Here is a 19,466-nt window from a genome sequence, read left to right as displayed (position 1 = left end):
GTCACTCCTTCAGGTAGCCTTCCTGACTGTCCCTGTTCCCTCTCAAAACAGACCTGCAGCCTGTCTTACTCTGGTCTCCATAAACACTGGGGAGCAGACGCCCCCACTTCTTCCCTCAAATCAGGCCTCGCTGCGGGCCGAGAGCCACGGAGCCACCTGATCCTTGGGCATCACCAATCTCCACCTTCACCTACCTGAGCTGGGAACCTGTAAATCAATCTTCACATCGAAATCATGTACTTTGAACAAATCTTCTGAGAGGTCACTGGCTGACTTAGAATTCAAATCTTTATCCTTTCCCTGACCCTGCAATGTGAAGAGAAAAAGTAATTACAAAAGCATAAATGCGAGTGGACGTCAAGAAGCAGTAACCACTAATGGTAAAGGGTCCTGCTCAGGTTCATTAGATCTTCCTACTAAGGTCCTTTTCTGATTCCTTCTCTTAGAGGGAGGACGAGAGGCCACAAAGAGGTTTCTTTTCTGAGCCTAAAAGAGGAGAGGGAAGGGAAAGCTCATGTCTGTGGCGTGAGGGTAGAAAGGGTGGGCTTAAGACAACAAGCCACCTCTGACCCAAGATTTCAGGAATTCCTCAGACAGGAAAAGGCAGAAAATGGCTTCTAAACAGGCAGTTTCTCTTGGTTTAACATTTTAGTTTTCAAAGAGCTTTTACTTTTACAACTGTCTCATCCTTCCACGTCACCTACTCCTCCTAATTATCCTATGAGTTAGGCAGGGCACACAATACTACGCCCACTTTATATATGAGAAAATGTGGATGAGAAGGCTAGAGGTCAGCTGCCTAAAGCCGCCGTCAAGGCCTTCGTTAAGCAGTGGTGTTGAGTTTAGAATTTAGGTCACCTGACCAAAATTCAGTAACTGTTTATTACATTTGTAAATAATGAAGATGGAGAAAGGACGGCAAGTGGGACGCCATATCCCTCCAGGTGGGGACAATCAAGCCCGAACCAGGAAGTGCCTGCTCTGGTGTCCAGGCCAGTGGCCGAGCTCCAGTACTAGACTTGCCTTGCTCATTTCTTTTGGAGCATCGGGTAACACTCCAGAACCGTATTTTGCGTTCAGCTGGGCCAATATGGCAGCTTGAACAGCTGGGTCTCTGGACTGAAAGAGAAAGTACGTTATTTTACAGATTGTTCAACACTCACACAGTCCTACCACCAGATTCGGTTCCACCTACCACCACTAACACCACAAGCACCACAGTGGGCCCATCAGCAGCTCAGTGGGGTTTTCCTCCAGGCTGCAAAAAGGGGCAATTAAAAGCTTTGAAGCCCACCCAGCCCAGCACAGCCCAGCCAGGCTCTAGCTAGGTGCCCCAGCCTACATATTCCTCACCTCTGCTGTACTGGTAAACCTGCCCTGGCATAGGGGGTTAGTCCATAGGTTTCTACAAATCCATGCCAGGTTTTCACTACCTGTATGTCCTACAGTAAGATAAAAAAGGAAGTATCCAGACCCAAGAGTTTGAGGCAAGCAAATCCCACTAAGACAACATTATTTTTAACTTCTTTATTAATCTCCTAATGGAATTCATTTTATGTCCCAGAATCTAGGTCCTGACTAAAAACGTCCTCTTTAGGCACTCACATTAGAAACGATGGTAGGTTTACACTGTCGCCTGGTAAAGGGATCCATCTGTTGGTTTTTCATGTTGTGACTTTCAGCCTGAAACAGAGAGCATGTGTTACAGAATTGTATCTCTGCCCCCTGCCTCTCATTCATCATACGTTTACATATAAATAATAGTCTCTGCAAGGGCCTGAGAAAAAGTCAAAGGCTATCATCCTTTTCCCTCGAGAACACCAGAGCAGATTATGGGGGCAACAACCAAAAGAAAAAAACTGGAAATTGATAAAAATGAATACGTGTGGAGTAGAATCTAAAGATGGGGAAGGGCAAGACAGGGTAGAAGACTGCTGCTTTTTATTAAAAATTAATAACTTATGTGGTTGTACGTGTGCATACAGAGAAACTACGCGTGTGTTTGGTGTACATGTTACTTCCATAATTAAAAGAAAAACTCAAGCAAGATACAGAAAAGATTACATATTGTTTTATTAATTAAAATTATTTTCAGTGATCCAGATAAAGTTGTCTTACTCACCACAAGGGCCTTCTCAGACTCCACAATGTTCCACTCCCGGTTCCGCTGGTTGATGTAACTGTGGGGTGAGTAAGAGGGATGAGTCAGTGGGCTGTGAAAGGGGGGAGGGAACCACTGAGCCCTGACCCCGGAGATACATGGAGCCACTGGAGCACAGCGCATACAAGGCCACAGACTCGCCTGATAATTGTGGACCAAGGACAGGAGCCCAATCAAAACAGGCTCCTTAACACACCTGATAGCAGATATGTTCTTGGTCCGCTGGCGGTCCAGGGCCTCTGCTCGCTCCTCCAGCTCGTTCAGCTGGTCTTGGATTTGTTTCGCCTTGTCCTGATCCCCCAGGTCCTCAGCCATGGCCTGAACACAGAGAGATGTGTGAGATTTTGGCTATGACTGGCTCTATGTTAAGTGTCCCCTCACTTCCAGCACAGGCAAGATGCCTCACGTGATGAACAAATAACAGGAGGTGTGAAAGAATCCTGAGAACATACACCTTGAAACCCGGGCCCCACATGGCTAACTCACCCTGCCAAGGCTCACCCCACCCTGATGTGAAGAGTGGAAAACCACCCACCACCACAGCCGGGCTTGGCAATATCATTCGTCTGTTTAGACTCAGTGCTGACACTACCCTGGGTCTACCTTATTACACATGTAACTGAAGTGACTAGACAGGAGGATGGAACAAGCAAGATCAGTTTCAATTTATAGAAAGGAAAACAGCCAAGGGATGCTGCCCAGAGGCCAGGAAAGCACTGTGTTGCTTACATTCGAGCCCAGCATTTTCTCCCAATCCTGCCACTACCAACTTGGCAGAGGAGGAACAAGTTTGACATCCACACCTCCTTACAGGACAGGGAAAGAGGTTTGAGTACGAGTCCTCACCTTTTCCTTTAAGAGCTGTGTTTTCTTCATAGCATAGTTGGGTGGAGCTTTCCTGAATCTTTCTTTCTCTTTTACAATCTGTACCAGAGAGGAGATACCAGCAGTGAGGTATTCCTAAACTAGTTTTGTAGGCAGGATAGGTGAGCCCATTTTGGAGGTAAGCAGCTAGTTACAAGGGGGCTGCTCTTCCTATAGCAGTGCCATGCCCCACAGAGAGAGTGAGTTCATTCCAAGGGATACTATGCTGCTTCCGGGGTCACGGAGATTCTTCTGGGACAGTGTGAAGGAACATGCACCAATAAACAGCAGCAGCCCAAGGACCTTGTACTGTAAGGCTAGCCACTGTCCAAGAGAACAGAGATCAAAGAATTTTACCAAAATGTTTTGGAGAAAGAAAACCCTTGAAGGACCAAGCCTAGCAGAAGAATACAGATCCCTGAACCCTGAATACACTTCCTTAGTCTATGACTTCAAGTGAGAATGTATGGAGAAAATCTTGATGAATTATAAATAATAAGGTAGCAATATTAGTATTCCCTCTTCCTCATGCAACAGTAGCATAGCTAAAAATATCAAGATACAGGAAAAGAAAGGCATGATCTTCTCTAACACAGATTCTTGATGAGCCTCTAGACTCTGGGGTACCAGGTTTCTTACCTCTTCAATGTCCTGGTCATTGAACTTATAATTAAGAGCTTCTTTAATAGATAATTCCTTCTTATTGATTTCATCTAGAGTGGGCAACTGCATGCCAGCAGAGAACATCTGGACCAAAACATGATAAAAGGTTATTTATAATAAAGAATTTTGGAAAGAAGCTCTCTCAGTGTTTTCATCAACAACTGCTAGGGAGGCGCTGTCTATCCACTTACCGCTTCTTTCCACTTCATGAATTCACTTTCAGTGAACTCTTGGTTTGAGACAAACTCAAGGCGGAACACTCGCTGGTCATTGCCGTGCCTACATGAAAAAGAGACAGCAGCTTCAGAAATGGGTGTGTTGACTGCAGTGCCAGTAGAGCAACCCCATCAGACTGTACACTACCTATCTCTGTGGGTCTCCATTGTGGCTACCCTTAAGAATCATCTAGGAAGATTTACACAACTTCCAATTCCATAGCACCACTCTAGATCAACTGAATCAGATCTCTGGGAGTAGGAACCAGGCACTGAAATTATACAAACAAACAACAAAAAAACCCTCCCAGGTTGTTCTAACGGGCAGCCGGGATTAAGAATGAAGAGAGCACTGGAAACAAGTGGATTTGGCCAGCGCTTCATAAGTCCATTTACAATAAAATCTGTCACAGTCAACTGGCATCAAGAATGTGAAATATTACATACGTATCTGAATGACAAGGAAGCTCTATCCCTAGAGAGAAAGAACACTGCATTTCTACTAACCCCTGTGCTGTCCACTGAGTCAGTGCCATCCTCCCAGAGACAGTCACTCTCGGCACGTCATGGCCACTGCCTACCCCAACTGGCTCTTTTCAAACAGTCCAAGAGAAATGATGGGAATGGGAGAAGGGAACAGAGACCACAGAAGCCAAATAAGGCCATGGTAGAGCCGTGTCTATGACCCGCTATTTGCAGTGACCTGGCAAGCTACTTCTATTTCTTCTCAAAGGGGGCCTTTAGAATTTTCAGGCTCCAAGAGGGTAGAGATTTGTGTGTTTATTTTGTTCTCGCCTCTATCCTGATGCCTAGAACAGTGGCATGTAGCCAGCATACAGTCAATATTGTGTTACTGAAGCAGAAACTAAGTCCAAAAAGGTGACCTGCTGGCTTGTGAAAGATCAGGTTCATTAGCGATGGAGGCAGGACCAGAAGCAAGCTTCCTGACTGCTTCCTGACAAATGCCTGCAGGACTCTGGGAGGAGGGGGTCTCACAGTCTGACTTTTTCCTTCTATGTGTCCCACCACTCCATATCCCTGACTGCCCCCATGAGAGAGATATATCCTACTTTCCCTACAGGCAAAGGCAGAATACAAGTATCCCTCCCAGTCCCCTGTGGGGACAACACAAACAGTATTACTGTAACAAGAAACATCACACTGGCAGTAATAACAACCCCAACAGGCAGTGCCTGTTTGGAGTGGGAGCAGAAGTTGCCACGGAAGCGCCTCTCCTACCGTAGCTGTAGCCCTTTGTTTGTTCTGGTGCCACCAAGCTGGTAAACTTTGGCAGTTTCCACAACACCCGTGATCTCAGCAACCTAAGTGAGGACAGAGACACCAGTCACAACAGACTCTTTCAGAGCTCTCCACCCCACCCTCTGCCTCCATCTGCCTGAGTGCAGACGAGTGACCCTGCACTGAGAGAAGCCCGCAGCTGCCAGGTGTTCTGGGCACCTTTCTCAGGCTTAGAACTCAGATGGCCCAGCACCTGTGCCTGGAGTAAGCAAGTGCCAGGCGAGCAGGCAGCCTGGCGGGGTCTACTGGGAGCTTCCCCTCCAACTTAATTCTATCTTACTAGGAGGTGCGCTTGGATTTCAGAGGTCAGTTTTATTAATCAAATGTGAAGACCATGAAGTCCATTTCTGTTGCCAAGGTTTCTGGGACATGGCATGGCCACTGGTCCTCAAAGGAGGAGATAAACATATGTTAAAACCAAACAACCCAGAAAAAAACAAAAGCAAAAAAAAACACAGCTATGTTCTAGTCATCCAGACCATAGAAGCAGAGCTGGAACTCACAAAATAATCTCTATTAGGTTGGAGGGGTTTTTCTGTTTTGTTTTGTTTGTTATTTTTTAAACCTCAATATAACTCCCTGTTCCAGAAGTCACTTAGTATGTAACATGGAAATTTTTCATTTATTTATTTTTCAAATGAACAAATCTTTCAGATTACATAACTCCTGACAAATACTCATAAATGTCTCCCTTCTCACTTTTACATGGAAGGAGGGTAGAAAATTATTCTAAATCTGAACCCTTGGGCTCCAAGTACTCTTCCTGGCAGCAGGTCACGCTTGATCTCTGGTTGGCTCAGATTGTCACTATTCTAAGGGCATCTCAACTGGAGTCTATTTTCCCATCAAATAGGAAAAGTGGCAGATTTGTTCACTAGTTCCTACTCCTAGCCAAGAATCATTGTATTTAAAACATGGACAATTGTCCAAGGAAAGAAATACTAACCCGGTAAACTGGTTTGCTGTTATGGTTTCCAATGCCAATTCGTACAAAACATCCTGTGACCGTTTTAGCGAAGAAGGGCATATGACACCAACGTTCCAGCTTATGCCGTGATAATCGAACCCGATTCAATTCCTCTGGTAAGGAGACTGGTTGTGATTTTGGAGGGATCTCTTCTTTCCTGCGAGGAACAAAGGTCACTGGGAAAAATGTTCATCATAAAAACAGAACAAGGTTAATAATACCAACTTCCTAAAACTTAACTCAACCAAAGCATATGGTTCACACAGTAGGAAAAATAAATGAAGCAACAGGAAAGTGGGAACAGAATCCTGTTCCTAACCAGCGGTGTGAGCTGTCTTGACTGAGGCTCCCATCCCAGATAACCTATCAGACTAAGAAAACTAAAGGAAGCTCCTGGCCAATCTGAGGGTGACACGGAGGCAGTTCCTACCGGCCAGGCCCTGATGAAATGCTCCGGGGTACAAGCAAAAAGCCAAAGGCAGAAGCATATGTTTGGGCTGATGTGCTGGGGAACGTGGCTCAGCAATTCAGGGTCCTGAACCAAAGCAGAGTTTGTCACCCAAGTAGGGGAAATTTGAAACTACACTAAGCCTTTCCCCAAAGAACCCACCTATCCTGACTACTAGACCAAAATGTACACAGCTTACTCCTCTTCTTCATCAGATGATGATGTTCGGGATGAGCGGTCTGACTTTTCACTGGACTTGTCATCTTCTTCCTCCTCCTCATCGTCAGAGTACACCTCACTGGTTTTTAATGGCTGTTTCTTGGCAAGGAGCTCAGCTTAAAAAAAAGAGGAAATGTCTACCTAGGTTCTCTCAATAAGAAACTGAAACATCTTTCATCTCTGAAAAAGAACTGAAACATGGAAAAGGACTCAACAGACAGCTCTGTCCTCTGTGGCCTGGACTGTGATTACTTGGGTTAACAAGCAAGTTAACCAGAAAGTTTAAGTCACACTAAATGTCAAGCTCCAGTAGACAAAAAAAGGCTGGAAGATTGTCAGTAAGTCGGCAAAAAGGGTCACCAACTCTACTGACAGTTGTTTTTTATTTCTCTCAATGCCCTTGAAGATGGGCAGGAAAAATGGGGAAAAACTTAAGACATCTTCAGAGAATCTTTGAGAAAAACCTTATTTTGAATTTACAGTACTATGTGTAATAGCAGAAGACTGAAAACAACCCAAATGTCCACAAAAGGGAGTGACTGAATCACCTCTAGCACATCCACCCAATGAACTACCCTGCAGCTGTAAAAAAGGAATGAGCCAGGGTTTCCTAGGTGGCGCAGTGGTTGAGAATCCGCCTGCCAATGCAGACGACACGGGTTCGATCCCTGCGCCAGGAAGATCCCACATGCCGAAGCCTGTGCGCCACAACTATTGAGCCCATGTGCTGCAACTACTGAAGCCCACGCACCTAGAACCCGTGCTCCACAACAAGAGAAGCCACAGCAATGAGGAGCCCGCGCACCACAATGAAGAGTAGCTCCCACTCACCACAACTAAAAAGAAAGCCCGTGTACAGCAAAAAAGACCCAACACAGCCCATAAAATAAATAAATAAATAAATAAATAAATTTATATACATATTAAAAAAAAAAAAAGGAATGAGCCAAGCTGTTACACTGCATCCTGAGCCAGAAAATGTTTTAAATGGACAGACACTAAATATTTTAGGATGGGCTTCATATGGTCACTGTATTAACTACTCAACTTTGCTACTGTAGAGAGAAAGCAGTCACAATTATGAAAAAAATGGGCATCATTGTATTCCAATGAAATTATTTACAAAAACAGGTAGTTTACCAACCACTGCTTGACATAAAAACTAAGGAGTTATCTTTAGAATATATGGTTATGTGAAAAAAACAAGGTGGAGAAAAGTGTGTATAATGCACTAACGTTAATCTAAGATGGAAGGTGAATCTGTGTCCTTATGTTTAAAAAATAAAAAGGAAAGATATAAAATTTTTTTTTTAATTTTATTAAAAAATTTTTTTAAAGTGGTTGCCTACTATGGAAGGGAGGCAAGGGGTGAAATAGAAGGGTATAGATGCTAAATTTCTTTGAATATACCTTGTTTAGTAGATTTCACTTTGGAACCTTGTTATCATATATAATCATATAATCATAAAACAAAATAATAAGTCACCTCTACAGATCACAAGCAAAATAAAACTAAGTATTCATTTGATGGCACAACCACACTAAAAGGAATTATAACAAGTGTTATGTTTTGGTATTTTTTTTTTGGCTGCATGGCTTGCGGGATCTCAGTTCCCCAACCAGGGATTGAACCCAGGCCACGGCAGTGAAAGTGTTGAATCCTAACCACTAGACCACCACGGAACTCCCAACAAGTGACTTTAAAACACAGTCATTCACTACCATATGACCCAGCAATCCCACTACTGGGCATATACCCAGAGAACACCATAATTCAAAAAGACACATGCACTCCAATATTCATTGCAACACTATTTACAATAGCCCGGACATGGAAGCAACCTAAATGTCCATCAACAGATGAATGGATAAAGAAGATGTGGTACATATATAAAATGGAATATCACTCAGCTGTAAAAAGCAATGAAACTGGGACATTTGTAGAGACATGGATGGACCTAGAGACTGTCATACAGAGTGAAGTGAGTCAGAAAGAGAAAAACAAATATCGTATATTAACACATATATGTGGAATATAGAAAAATGGTACAAATCAACTGGTTTGCAAGGCAGAAATAGAGACACAGATATAGAGAACAAACATGGACACCAAGTGGGGAAAGCGGGGAGGGTTGGGGGGGGAATGAATTGGGAGATTGGGGTATCAAATTGTACACTCTAAATATATGCAGTTTATTGTAAAAAATAAAAAATAAAAAAAACCAAAAAAAACACAAACACAAAAAAACACAGTCATTCAAAATACCAACATACAGGGCTTCCCTGGTGGAGCAGAGGTTAAAAATCCTCCTGCCAATGCAGGGGACACGGGTTTGAGCCCTCGTTGGGGAAGATCCCACATGCTGCGGAGCAACTAAGCCTGTGTGCCAAAACTACTGAGCCTGTGCTCTATAGAGCCTGCAGGCCACAACTACCAAGCCCATGCTCTGCACTACTGAAGCCCACACACCTAGAGCCTGTACTCCACAACAAGAGAAGCCACCACAATAAGTCTGTACACTGCAATGAAGAGTAGCCCCCACTCTCCACAACTATAGAAAGGCCACACGTAGCAACGAAGACCCAATGCAGCCAATAAACAAAATAAATAAATAATTTAAAAATACCAAAACCAAAAACAAAAAACCCCGACTACAGACCAATAAAATAGAGAGCCCAGAAATAAACCCTTGCATATATGGTCAGATGTTTTCCAACAAGGATGTCAAGACCACTCAATAGGGAAATGAGTCATTTCAAAAACTTGAGCTGGGACAGATGATTGAACTTGGTGTACCCCCAAAAAAATTAAAAAAAATAAAAAAATAAAAACAGAAAAAAAAAAAAAAAAAACTTGAGCTGGGGGACTTCCCTGGTGGCACAGTGGTTACGAATCTGCCTGCCAATTCAGGGGACACGGGTTCCAACCCTGGTCTGGGAAGATCCCACAAGCTGCAAAGCAACTAAGCCCGTGAGCCACAACTATTGAGCCTGCGCTCTAGAGCCCGTGAGCCACAACTATTAAGCCCATGCACCACAACTACTGAAGCCCACACACCTAGAGCCTGTGCTCTGCAACAAGAGAAGCCACTGCAATGAAGAGTAGCTCCCGCTTGCCACAGCTACAGAAAGCCCGTATGCAGCAACGAAGACCCAATGCAACCGATAAATAAATACATTTATAAAAGAAAAAAACACCAAAAAACCCCACAAACAAAACAAACAAACAAAAACTTGAGCTGGGAAAAGTAGATATCCCACATGCCAAAAAAAAAGAGGATTCTTACCTTACACCATACACAAAAATTAACTCAAAATGGATCAAAGATCTAAATATAAGAGCTAAAACTATCAAACTCTTTGAAGGAAACAGGTGGAAAGCTTTATGACACTGAATTTGGCAATGATTTCTTGGATATGACACCCAAAGCACAGGCAACAAAAGATAAAAAAGTGAAGATAAACAGTACATCAAAATTAACTTTTATGTATCAAATGACACTATCAGGAGTGAACAGACAAGACTTCTCTGGTGGTACAATGGTTAAGAACCTGCCTGCCAACGCAGGGGACACGAGTTCCATCCTTGGTCTGGAAAGATCCCACATGCCAGGAAGCAGCTAAGTCCGTGCGCCGCAACTACTGAAGCCCGCACGCCTAGAGTCTGCACTCCACAACAGAAGTCAGCACAATAAGAAGCCCTTGCACCACCAGCAAAAGTAGCTGCAATTAGAGAAAGCCTGTGGGCAGCAACCAAGATCCAATGCAGCCCCCTCCGCCCCCCCAAAAAATAGAAGGAGTGAACAGACAACATACAGAATGGGAGAAAATATCTGAAAATCATATATCTGATAAAGAATTAATATTCAAAATAATTAAAGAAGTCTTACAACTCAACAACAACAAAAGCCGAAGAACTTGATTAAAAAATGGGCAAAGGGGCTTCCTAGGTGGCGTAGTGGTTAAGAATTCGCCTGCCAATGCAGAGGACATGGGTTTGAGCCCTGGTCCAGGAAGATCCCACATGCCGCGGAGCAACTAAGCCCGTGCGCCAAAAAAGAAAAAAGAAAAAAAAAAAAAAATGGACAAAGGACTTGACTAGACATTTCATCAAAGAAGATATCTAAATGGCCAATAAGCATACAAGAAGGTACTCAATATCACCAGTCATTAGGAAAATGCAAATGAAAACCACAAGATGCCACTTCATACCCACTAAAATGGTTATAATGAAAAAGACAATGACAGTGTTTGTGAGGCTGTGGAAAGAGTGGAACCCTCGTACACTCCTGGTGGGAATGCAAAATCGTTAAGCCTCTTGGAAAGCAGCCTGGCAGTTTCTCAAAAGTTCAAACATAGAGTTATCATATGCTTCAACAATTCTACTCCTAAGCATATGTGCAAGAGAAATGAAAACGTGTCTACCTAACAACTTACACATAAATGCTCAGAGCACCATTATTCATAACAGCCCCAAAGTGGAAACAATCTAATGTCCCTCAAGAGGCGAATGGATAAATAAAATGTGTACATCCATACAACAGAATATTATTCAGACATAAAAGGAAGAAGTATTGATACATGCTATGATACATGGATGAACCTAGAAGGCATAGTACGTGAAAGAAGCCAGACACAAGAGACCATATATTGTATGATTCCATTTATATGAAATGTCCAGAATAGTGACAGAAAGTAGATGAGTGGTTGCCTCGGGCTGGGAGGTAATAGGTCTGGGGGGAATGATAGCTAAGGGATACAGGGTTTCTTTTTGGGGTAATGAAACATTTTAAAACTCACTGAGTTTTATTACACAGCTCTGAATATACTAAAAGCCATTGCATTGTATGCTTTAAATGAGTAAACAGTATAGTACCTTAATTATACCTTAAGAAAGTTGTTATAAATCAAAACAAAACAAAAAAACTTGGCATCCTGGTTATGAAATACACATACCAGTTTGAGGCTCAAAATAAATTTATCCTTAAAAAAAAAAAAAAGATCCTAGCTCTGGACACTGAAAAGACTTAGAAATAATAACCAACCCAGTAGTGCTCCTTGTCTAAACTATGGTGTCTAAATACAATTTCTCATGAGGAAAAAAATAAATAAATAAATAAAATCCCCCACCCCAAACCAAAACACCAAACAGGGCTCCTTAGAGAAATGGCTGATTCCAAATCTAGAAAGCAAGAAAGCTATTAAAGACTACTGGTACTGGGGCAGGCAGGGGAGGGGTGTGTGGGGTGGGGGGACTTCCTTGGTGGCGCAGTGGTTAAGATTCCATGCTCCCAATGCAGCAGGACCAAGTTCGATCCCTTGTCAGGGAACTAGATCCTCAACTAAGAGAGTTCACATGCCACAACTAAAGAGCTGGTGTGCCACAACTATGGAGCCCATGAGCTGCAACTAAGGAACCTGCCTGTCACAACTAAGACCCAGTGCAACCAAATAAATAAATACATAAATAAATATTTTTTTTAAAAAAAAGAAAGAAAAGAAAAAAGACCACTTGGGGGACTTCCCTTGTGGTTCAGTGGGTGGGACTCTGTGCTCCCAATGCAGGGGGCATGGGTTTGGTCCCTGGTTGGGGAACTAGATCCTGCATGCATGCTGCAACTAACAGTTCACATGCTGCAACTAGAAAGCCCTCATGCTGCAAGGAAGGTCCCTCGTGCTGCAACTAAGACCTGGCGCAGCCTAAATAAATAAATAAAATAAAAAAATATTTAAAAAATAAAGAAAGAAAGAAGGCATTTCATAGCATTTAAAAGAAAAAATAAAAACTACTGGGGTTTTTATGTCAAAAGCACTCAGGCTACAACTGGCTGAAGATAAGACAACTTGAGTCTCAACAATAATGAGTTTACAAGGATATTCAAAATAAACAAATCTCACTGGTTATCTTTGGAGTTTACTAAGGAACTATCTTGTTGTTTTGAAAATCAGTAAATAAAAGGGATTAAAAAGAAAAAAAAAAGCAAGCATTTATTCTGCCTTTCCTATACAAAATGTCCCCAGTGATAACTGAATAGCTGATGAGAAGTTTCTCTTTATAGAAGTATACCGGATAATAAATGAAGAAAGAATGATAGATTAGAACATCACCATTTTGTGGCTTAAAGATTTAAATATAAGACATGACACCATAAAACTCCTAAAGGAGAACATAGGCAAAACATTCTCTGACATAAATTGTACCAATGTTTTCTTAGGTCAGTCTCCCAAGGGAATAGAAATAAAAGCAAAAATAAACAAATGGGACCTAATCAGACTTATAAGCTTTTGCACAGCAAAGGAAACCATAAATAAAATGAAAAGACAACCTATGGACTGGGAGAAAATATTTGTTACTATTTTTTAGGTGTAGTAATGGTACTTTAGTTGTGTTTAAAATAATAAGAGTCCTTATCTTCTAGAGACACATATTGAAAAATTTATAGTTGAACTATGATGATGCTGGGATTTACTTCAAAATAACCCAAAGGAAGAGGGACAGTGTAGATTTATTAAGATTGGCCATGAGTTGACTGCTGAAGTTGGAGGATGGGTTCATGGGGTCAATCACACTATTTTCTGTTTGTGTTTGGAACTGCCTATACTAAAAATTGGCATCAGGAAGTCAAATCATATGATCAAAGACACAAAGTAGCCATCACATTTTCCCCACTTACCTGTTCTGTTCTTCCGTTTTTCTCGCTCTGCTTTTAGCTCCTCCATGGCTTGAGATTTCTTATCTAGTTTCTCATCCCGTTTGGAACGTCGTTCCTTGTTGTGGGATGTTACCTGGAAAGGGAAAGATATGTAGGGTGGCTCTTTTGCCAACAGCTGATGCTAACATTCTCTATACCTAACAATCATTCACTTTTCCAGTGTGAATCTATATTGGCTGCAGAAACTGAAATTTGCTGAAGGGGAGAGAGCATCCTCTTGTGGACAAAGAGGATAGAGCAGTAAAGTCAGTCCCTATCTTACCTGCCTAATAAACAGAAAGCCTAAGAATTGTAATGAACACTTTCTGGAAGGACTCTCTAGGTCATAGCTAATATTTGTTAATACTGTCAACAAAGCTTTTTGTGATAAATGCAGAGATGACTAATTTTCCCAGCTACGTTTATTACTAAGTCCAGGATGACATACACCTGAGTAAACATCATAACCAATTCAGCTACCTGGGACAGGAAGTTTACCAACTTTCCCTTAAGGAATGCTCACACATCAATGAGCTGCTTTTTACATGTAGACTTGAGTAGAATTCCCAAGGAGTTAAACATCACAGCTAATGGTGAAATGGTATGTCCAGAGATTAATGAAACCTACAAGATGAAGACAGCAGGTAAATAGACTTGCACTAACTGATCTAGGCTGATTAATACAAACCCATCTTTTACATAAACACACATACACACTCAAAACAGAGGTGTTATTCTTTGGCTAACAAGGACTATTGAACCTCCTACCTGAGATTCTTGAATCTGTGTCAGTTTTTTCTTTTCTTGCTCCTCTTCTTGCTTTTTCTTTTTTTCTTTCTTTTCTTTCTTTTTGGCTGTTTTCAGTTTTTTCCTGATTTCAAATCTGTTTAAAAGATATTTGTTTGGTTTTTAAGTGGCAATGAACTATTTGTAAAGACTGATTTCTATTAGATAGGAGAAAGGAAGTAAGTGGGGGGAATGAGTTAATAAATGTTTTGGTTTCCTGCAAGAAATTCCAATGTATCTTATATTAGAAATATTGAATATAAATATATCAAAAGTACTTGAAAGCATTAAGGTGGAATGGACTTAAAATGATAGAAGATATTCAGGATACTGTTGTATCCTGTTGGTAACACACAGCTCTTCCTCAACTTCACGCAGTGGAAGAAAATAGTTGATTCCTGGATCAACTCCACTGGTGTCCCATTAGAAACATAATGAAGCCACAGAAAGCCACCATCTCATTTTTAAGGTGGTCAAGACACAGGCTGTATTTTAAAAACACTACTCTCCACCTTTCTGCATTAGGAAGAATGCCTCACTCAGTTCCACCCCAGCAAACATGGATAAACATTCTATTCTTTTAAATGTAATCTAGGCTCTCTCCCTGTAACAAAAATCAGGCTTTTATGAAGCAAAACTATTTTTTTGTGTGAACTTAAGGAACTTTATGGAAGGAATAAAGAAATATAACAAACATTAAATTCTTTTCATAACATTCTAAAATAACCCCAATTATAAAATTTTTTACTTAGTTCTTAATAGGGTCAATGTACAAAAAGTAACTGTTTCTGTACACTTGCAATGAATAATCCAAAAATGAAACAAAGAAAACAATTCCATTTACAGTAGCATCCAAAAGAATACAATATTTAGGAATAAATTTAACAAAACAAGTGCTAGTCTTTTACACCAAAAACTAAAGGATTGTTGAAAGAAATTAAATAATACCTAAAGAGACTTCCCTGGTGGCCCAGTGGGTAAGACTCTGCACTCCCAATGCAGGGGGCCTGGGTTTGATCCCTGGTCAGGGAACTAGATCCCACATGCTGCAACTAAGAGCCCACAAGCCACAACTAAAAAGGATCCCGCATGCCACATGCCTGCATGTTGCAATAAAGATCCCGCATGTGGCAATGAAGATCCCACATGCCTAATTAGGACCTGGCACAGCCACATAAATAATAAATAAATAAATAATAAAACAAAAGAGCAAACAAACAAAAAACAATACTTGACTGTGAAAAATATAACCTATAGAATGGGAGAAAATATTTGCAAACCATGTATCTGATAACGGTCTAGTAACCAGAATATATAAAGAACTCTTATAACAACAAAAAGACAAATAACACAATTAAAAAATGGGCAAAGCACTTGAACAGACATTTCTCCAACAAGGATTTGAGAAGATTCTCAACATCATTAGTCAAAAGAAAAATGTAAATCAAAACCACAAGGAGATACTTCACATTCACCCTGATGGCTATTATCAAAAAAAGGAAAAATAACAAGTGTTGGCAAGGATGTGGAGAAACTGGAACTCTTTTACATATGGAAAACAGTTTGGTGGTTTCTCAAAAAGTTAAACATACAATTACCATATGACTCAGCAATTCCACTCCTATGTATATATACAAAAGAATTGAAAATAGATACTCAAATATGTGTACATGAATGTTCATAGTAGCACTATTCACAACAGCAAAAAGATGTCAAAAAAGAATAAACAAATGTGGTATATACACATAATGGAATATTATTCAGCCATAAAAAGGAATGAAGTACTGAAACATGCTACATGAATGAACTTCAAACATACGCTAACTGAAAGAAGCCACGCACAAAAGACTACATATTTATGATTTCATTTACATAAAATGCCCAGATATGGCAAATCTATAGAGAAAGTAAGTTAGTTGTTTCCTAAGGCTGGAAGACAACAGAGATAACTGAGTACAAATAAATACAGGGGTTTTTTTCTGGGGTGATGAAAATGTTATGAAATTAAATTCTGGCAATGGCTACACAACTTTATGAATAGATAAAAAACCACTGAACCACTTTCAATGGGTAGATTCCATGGTGTGTAAAATATATTTCAATAAAGTTATTTTTACAAGTTAATACCTGACTGGGAAAACTGGACAGCTACATGTAAAAGAATGAAATCAGAACATTTTCTAACACCATATACAAAAATGAATTCAAAATGGATTAAAGACCTACATGTAAGACCAGAAACCATAAAACTCCTAGAGGAAAACATAGGCAAGACACTCTTTGACATAAATTGCAGCAATGTTTTTTTGGATTTATCTCCTAAAGCAAAGGAAATAAAAGCAAAAATAAACAAATGGGACCTAATTAAACTTAAAAGCTTTTGCACAGCAAAGGAAACCATCAACAAAACAAAAAGACAACCTTTTGAATGGGAGAAAATATTTACAATTGATATGACCAATAAGCAGTTAATATCAAAAAATATATAAAGAGCTCATACAACTCAACGTCAAAAAAACAAACAACCTAATTAAAAATGGGCAGAAGACCTGAACAGACACTTTTCCAAAGAGGAAAGGCGGATGGCCAACAGGCACCTGAAAAGATCCTCACATTGCTAATCACCAATGCAAATGCAAATCAAAACCACAATGAGGGATCACCTCACACCTGTCAGAATGGCCATCATCAAAAAGAACACAAATAACAGATGTCGGTGAGGCGGGAAGAAAATTAATTGGCACAGCCACTGTGGAGGTTTCTCAAAAACCTAAAAATAGGGCTTCCTAGGTGGCACAGTGGTTAAGAATCAGCCTGTCAATGCAGGGGACACAGGTTTGATCCCTGCTCCAGGAAGATCCCACATGCCGTGGAGCAACTAAGCCCGTGCGCCACAACTATTGAGCCCATGTGCTGCAACTACTGAAGCCCATGTGCCTAGAGCCCGTGCTTCGCAACAAGAGAAGCCACGGCAATGAGGAGCCCGCGCACCACAACGAAGAGTAGCCCCCACTCACCACAACTAAAGAAAGCCCGAGCACAGCAAAAAAAGACCCAACACAGCCAATAAAACAAACAAACAAACAAAACAAAAAAAACCCTAAAAGTAGAATAGAGGTTTCTCAAAAACCTAAAAATAGAATTACCCAGCAATTCCACTTCTGGGTATATATCTGAAAAAAACAAAAACACTAATTTGAAAAGATATATGTACCACCATGTTTATAGTAGCATTATTTACAATTGCCAAAATGGAATGAATGGATAAAGAAGATGTGGTGTATATATATACACAATAGAATACTACTCAGCCACAAAAAAGAATGAAACTTTGCCATTTGCAATAACACAGATGAACTTGGAGGAGATGATGCTAAGTGAAATAAGTCAGACAAAGAAAGATAAACACTATATGATATCGCTTATATGTGAAGTCTAAAAAATACAACAAACTAGTGAATATAACAAAAAAAGAAACAGATTCACAGATACAGAGAACAAATGAGTGCTTACCAGTGGGGAGAGGGAAGCAGAAAGGGGCAATTTAGAGGTAGGGGATTAAGAGGTACAAACTATTATGTATAAAATAAGCTACAGGGACATACTGTACAACACAGGGAATATAGCCAATATTTTATAATAATGATAAATGGAGTATAACCTTTTAAAAACCGTGAATCACTAAATTATGCATCTGTAATATATAATACTGTACATCAACTATACTTCAATTTTTAAAAAAGTTAATAGCTTATATTTACATTGTGTTCTTATGTTCTTATATGTATCATCTCACTCAGGACTTACAACAATCCCCAAGGAGGAAGCTGAGGCAGAAGGACAGTAAGTGACTAACTCAGATAACCTGGCCAGTGAGTCTGACTTAAGTCTAGACTTTCTGACGGAAAATGTCAGTGCTCTTTGCACAACCAAGCTACCGTTATGCTGCCTGCACTTACTTTAAATAAATAAATAAATAAATAAAAATTTAAAAAGAGGAAGTTCTAGAATGGGTGAAGAATCTAACAACCAAAAATGACACCTTGGGCTTCTCTGGTGGCGCAGTGGTTAAGAATCCACCTGCCAATGCAGGGGACACAGGTTCAAGCCCTGGGCCAGGAAGATCCCACATGCTGCGGAGCAACTAAGCCCTCGAGCCACAACTACTAAGCTTGAGTGCCACAACTACTGAAGCCCAAGCACCTAGAGCCCATGCTCCGCAACAAGAGAAGCCACTGCAATAAGCCCATGCACAGCAACAAAGAGTAGCCCCCGCTTGCCGCAGTTGGAGAAAGCCCCATGCAGCAACAAAGACCCAACACAGCCAATAAATAAATTAATTAAAAAAAAAACCCCAATCTCAATTTTTTGTGAATGGCTCTGAACTTCTGCCTTAATTATCATCACTGTAAACATTCTTCCAGAATCAGTCAGTCCACTGCCTCATTCATATAAGGTGAAAAAAACAAAAACCAAGCTTGAGATAAGCCATCCATTACTCTTGAGTTACTCTGTGATTTTATCATAGGGCCCTACTGGCTTTATATGAGAACCTCTTGTTATGCTCTCCAGAGTTCAGAAATAGAAATTTCAGAAGTCATTCTTAACCATCTGGCAACTCTGGTACAGTTTCTTAAGTCCTGTTTGTTCCAATATAGGTAACTGTGGAAGCATTCACACTCAAAACAATGTCTATTACTTGCAGCTGACTGGAAGCCAAATATTCTTGTCTAGGATAACTCAGCAGACTTAATACGGTTTCCAGAAGGGCCAAACAGGCTCCCAGACAAAATGGGACAAACTGCTGCCAAGGAAAATGCTTCTATGTTTCTTTCACAATATTAGATAGGGAGGGAAGGATCTGAATTCTGAGGACTATTTTATTTCCTGAGACAAAAGCCAAGTTTATTTTCACCTTGAAATTCTGTTAGGAGATAAGGAAAAACTCTTGCCACTGAAGTATGGCAAAAGTAATCCAAAATACTGAAGCTGCTTTGTATATCAAAAAGCAATTTAACATTTGCATTTAAAAAAATACAAAAAGCATGCTAGGAGGATAGTCAGATCCCCAAATCATAAATAATGAAGAGAAATTTCAAGTCTTGAATCCTGTGAAGACAGGGCTCCAAATGTGAATTCTGAGAAATTACTT

The 19,466-nt window shown here is 40.6% G+C and overlaps 1 protein-coding gene across 1 annotated transcript in view; it reads right to left on the bottom strand.

Annotated features, from left to right (window-relative positions):
* Positions 1-19,466, bottom strand: part of RTF1 (RTF1 homolog, Paf1/RNA polymerase II complex component) — a 47,538-nt gene that overhangs the window by 2,779 nt on the left and 25,293 nt on the right. The window contains exons 5-17 of the mRNA XM_057723737.1: positions 14,297-14,411; positions 13,511-13,622; positions 6,817-6,952; positions 6,149-6,326; positions 5,143-5,225; positions 3,880-3,967; positions 3,665-3,772; positions 3,008-3,085; positions 2,358-2,479; positions 2,123-2,180; positions 1,606-1,683; positions 1,024-1,119; positions 195-306 (exon numbers count right to left, since the gene is read on the bottom strand). Coding sequence (XP_057579720.1) covers positions 195-306; positions 1,024-1,119; positions 1,606-1,683; positions 2,123-2,180; positions 2,358-2,479; positions 3,008-3,085; positions 3,665-3,772; positions 3,880-3,967; positions 5,143-5,225; positions 6,149-6,326; positions 6,817-6,952; positions 13,511-13,622; positions 14,297-14,411 — 1,364 coding nt within the window. The remainder of the gene's footprint in view (positions 1-194; positions 307-1,023; positions 1,120-1,605; positions 1,684-2,122; positions 2,181-2,357; positions 2,480-3,007; positions 3,086-3,664; positions 3,773-3,879; positions 3,968-5,142; positions 5,226-6,148; positions 6,327-6,816; positions 6,953-13,510; positions 13,623-14,296; positions 14,412-19,466) is intronic.

The sequence above is a fragment of the Hippopotamus amphibius genome, chromosome 2 (assembly GCF_030028045.1).
Source record: "Hippopotamus amphibius kiboko isolate mHipAmp2 chromosome 2, mHipAmp2.hap2, whole genome shotgun sequence".
Classification (NCBI taxonomy): Eukaryota; Metazoa; Chordata; class Mammalia; order Artiodactyla; family Hippopotamidae; genus Hippopotamus; species Hippopotamus amphibius.
This window is presented reverse-complemented; position numbering and strand designations above follow the sequence as displayed.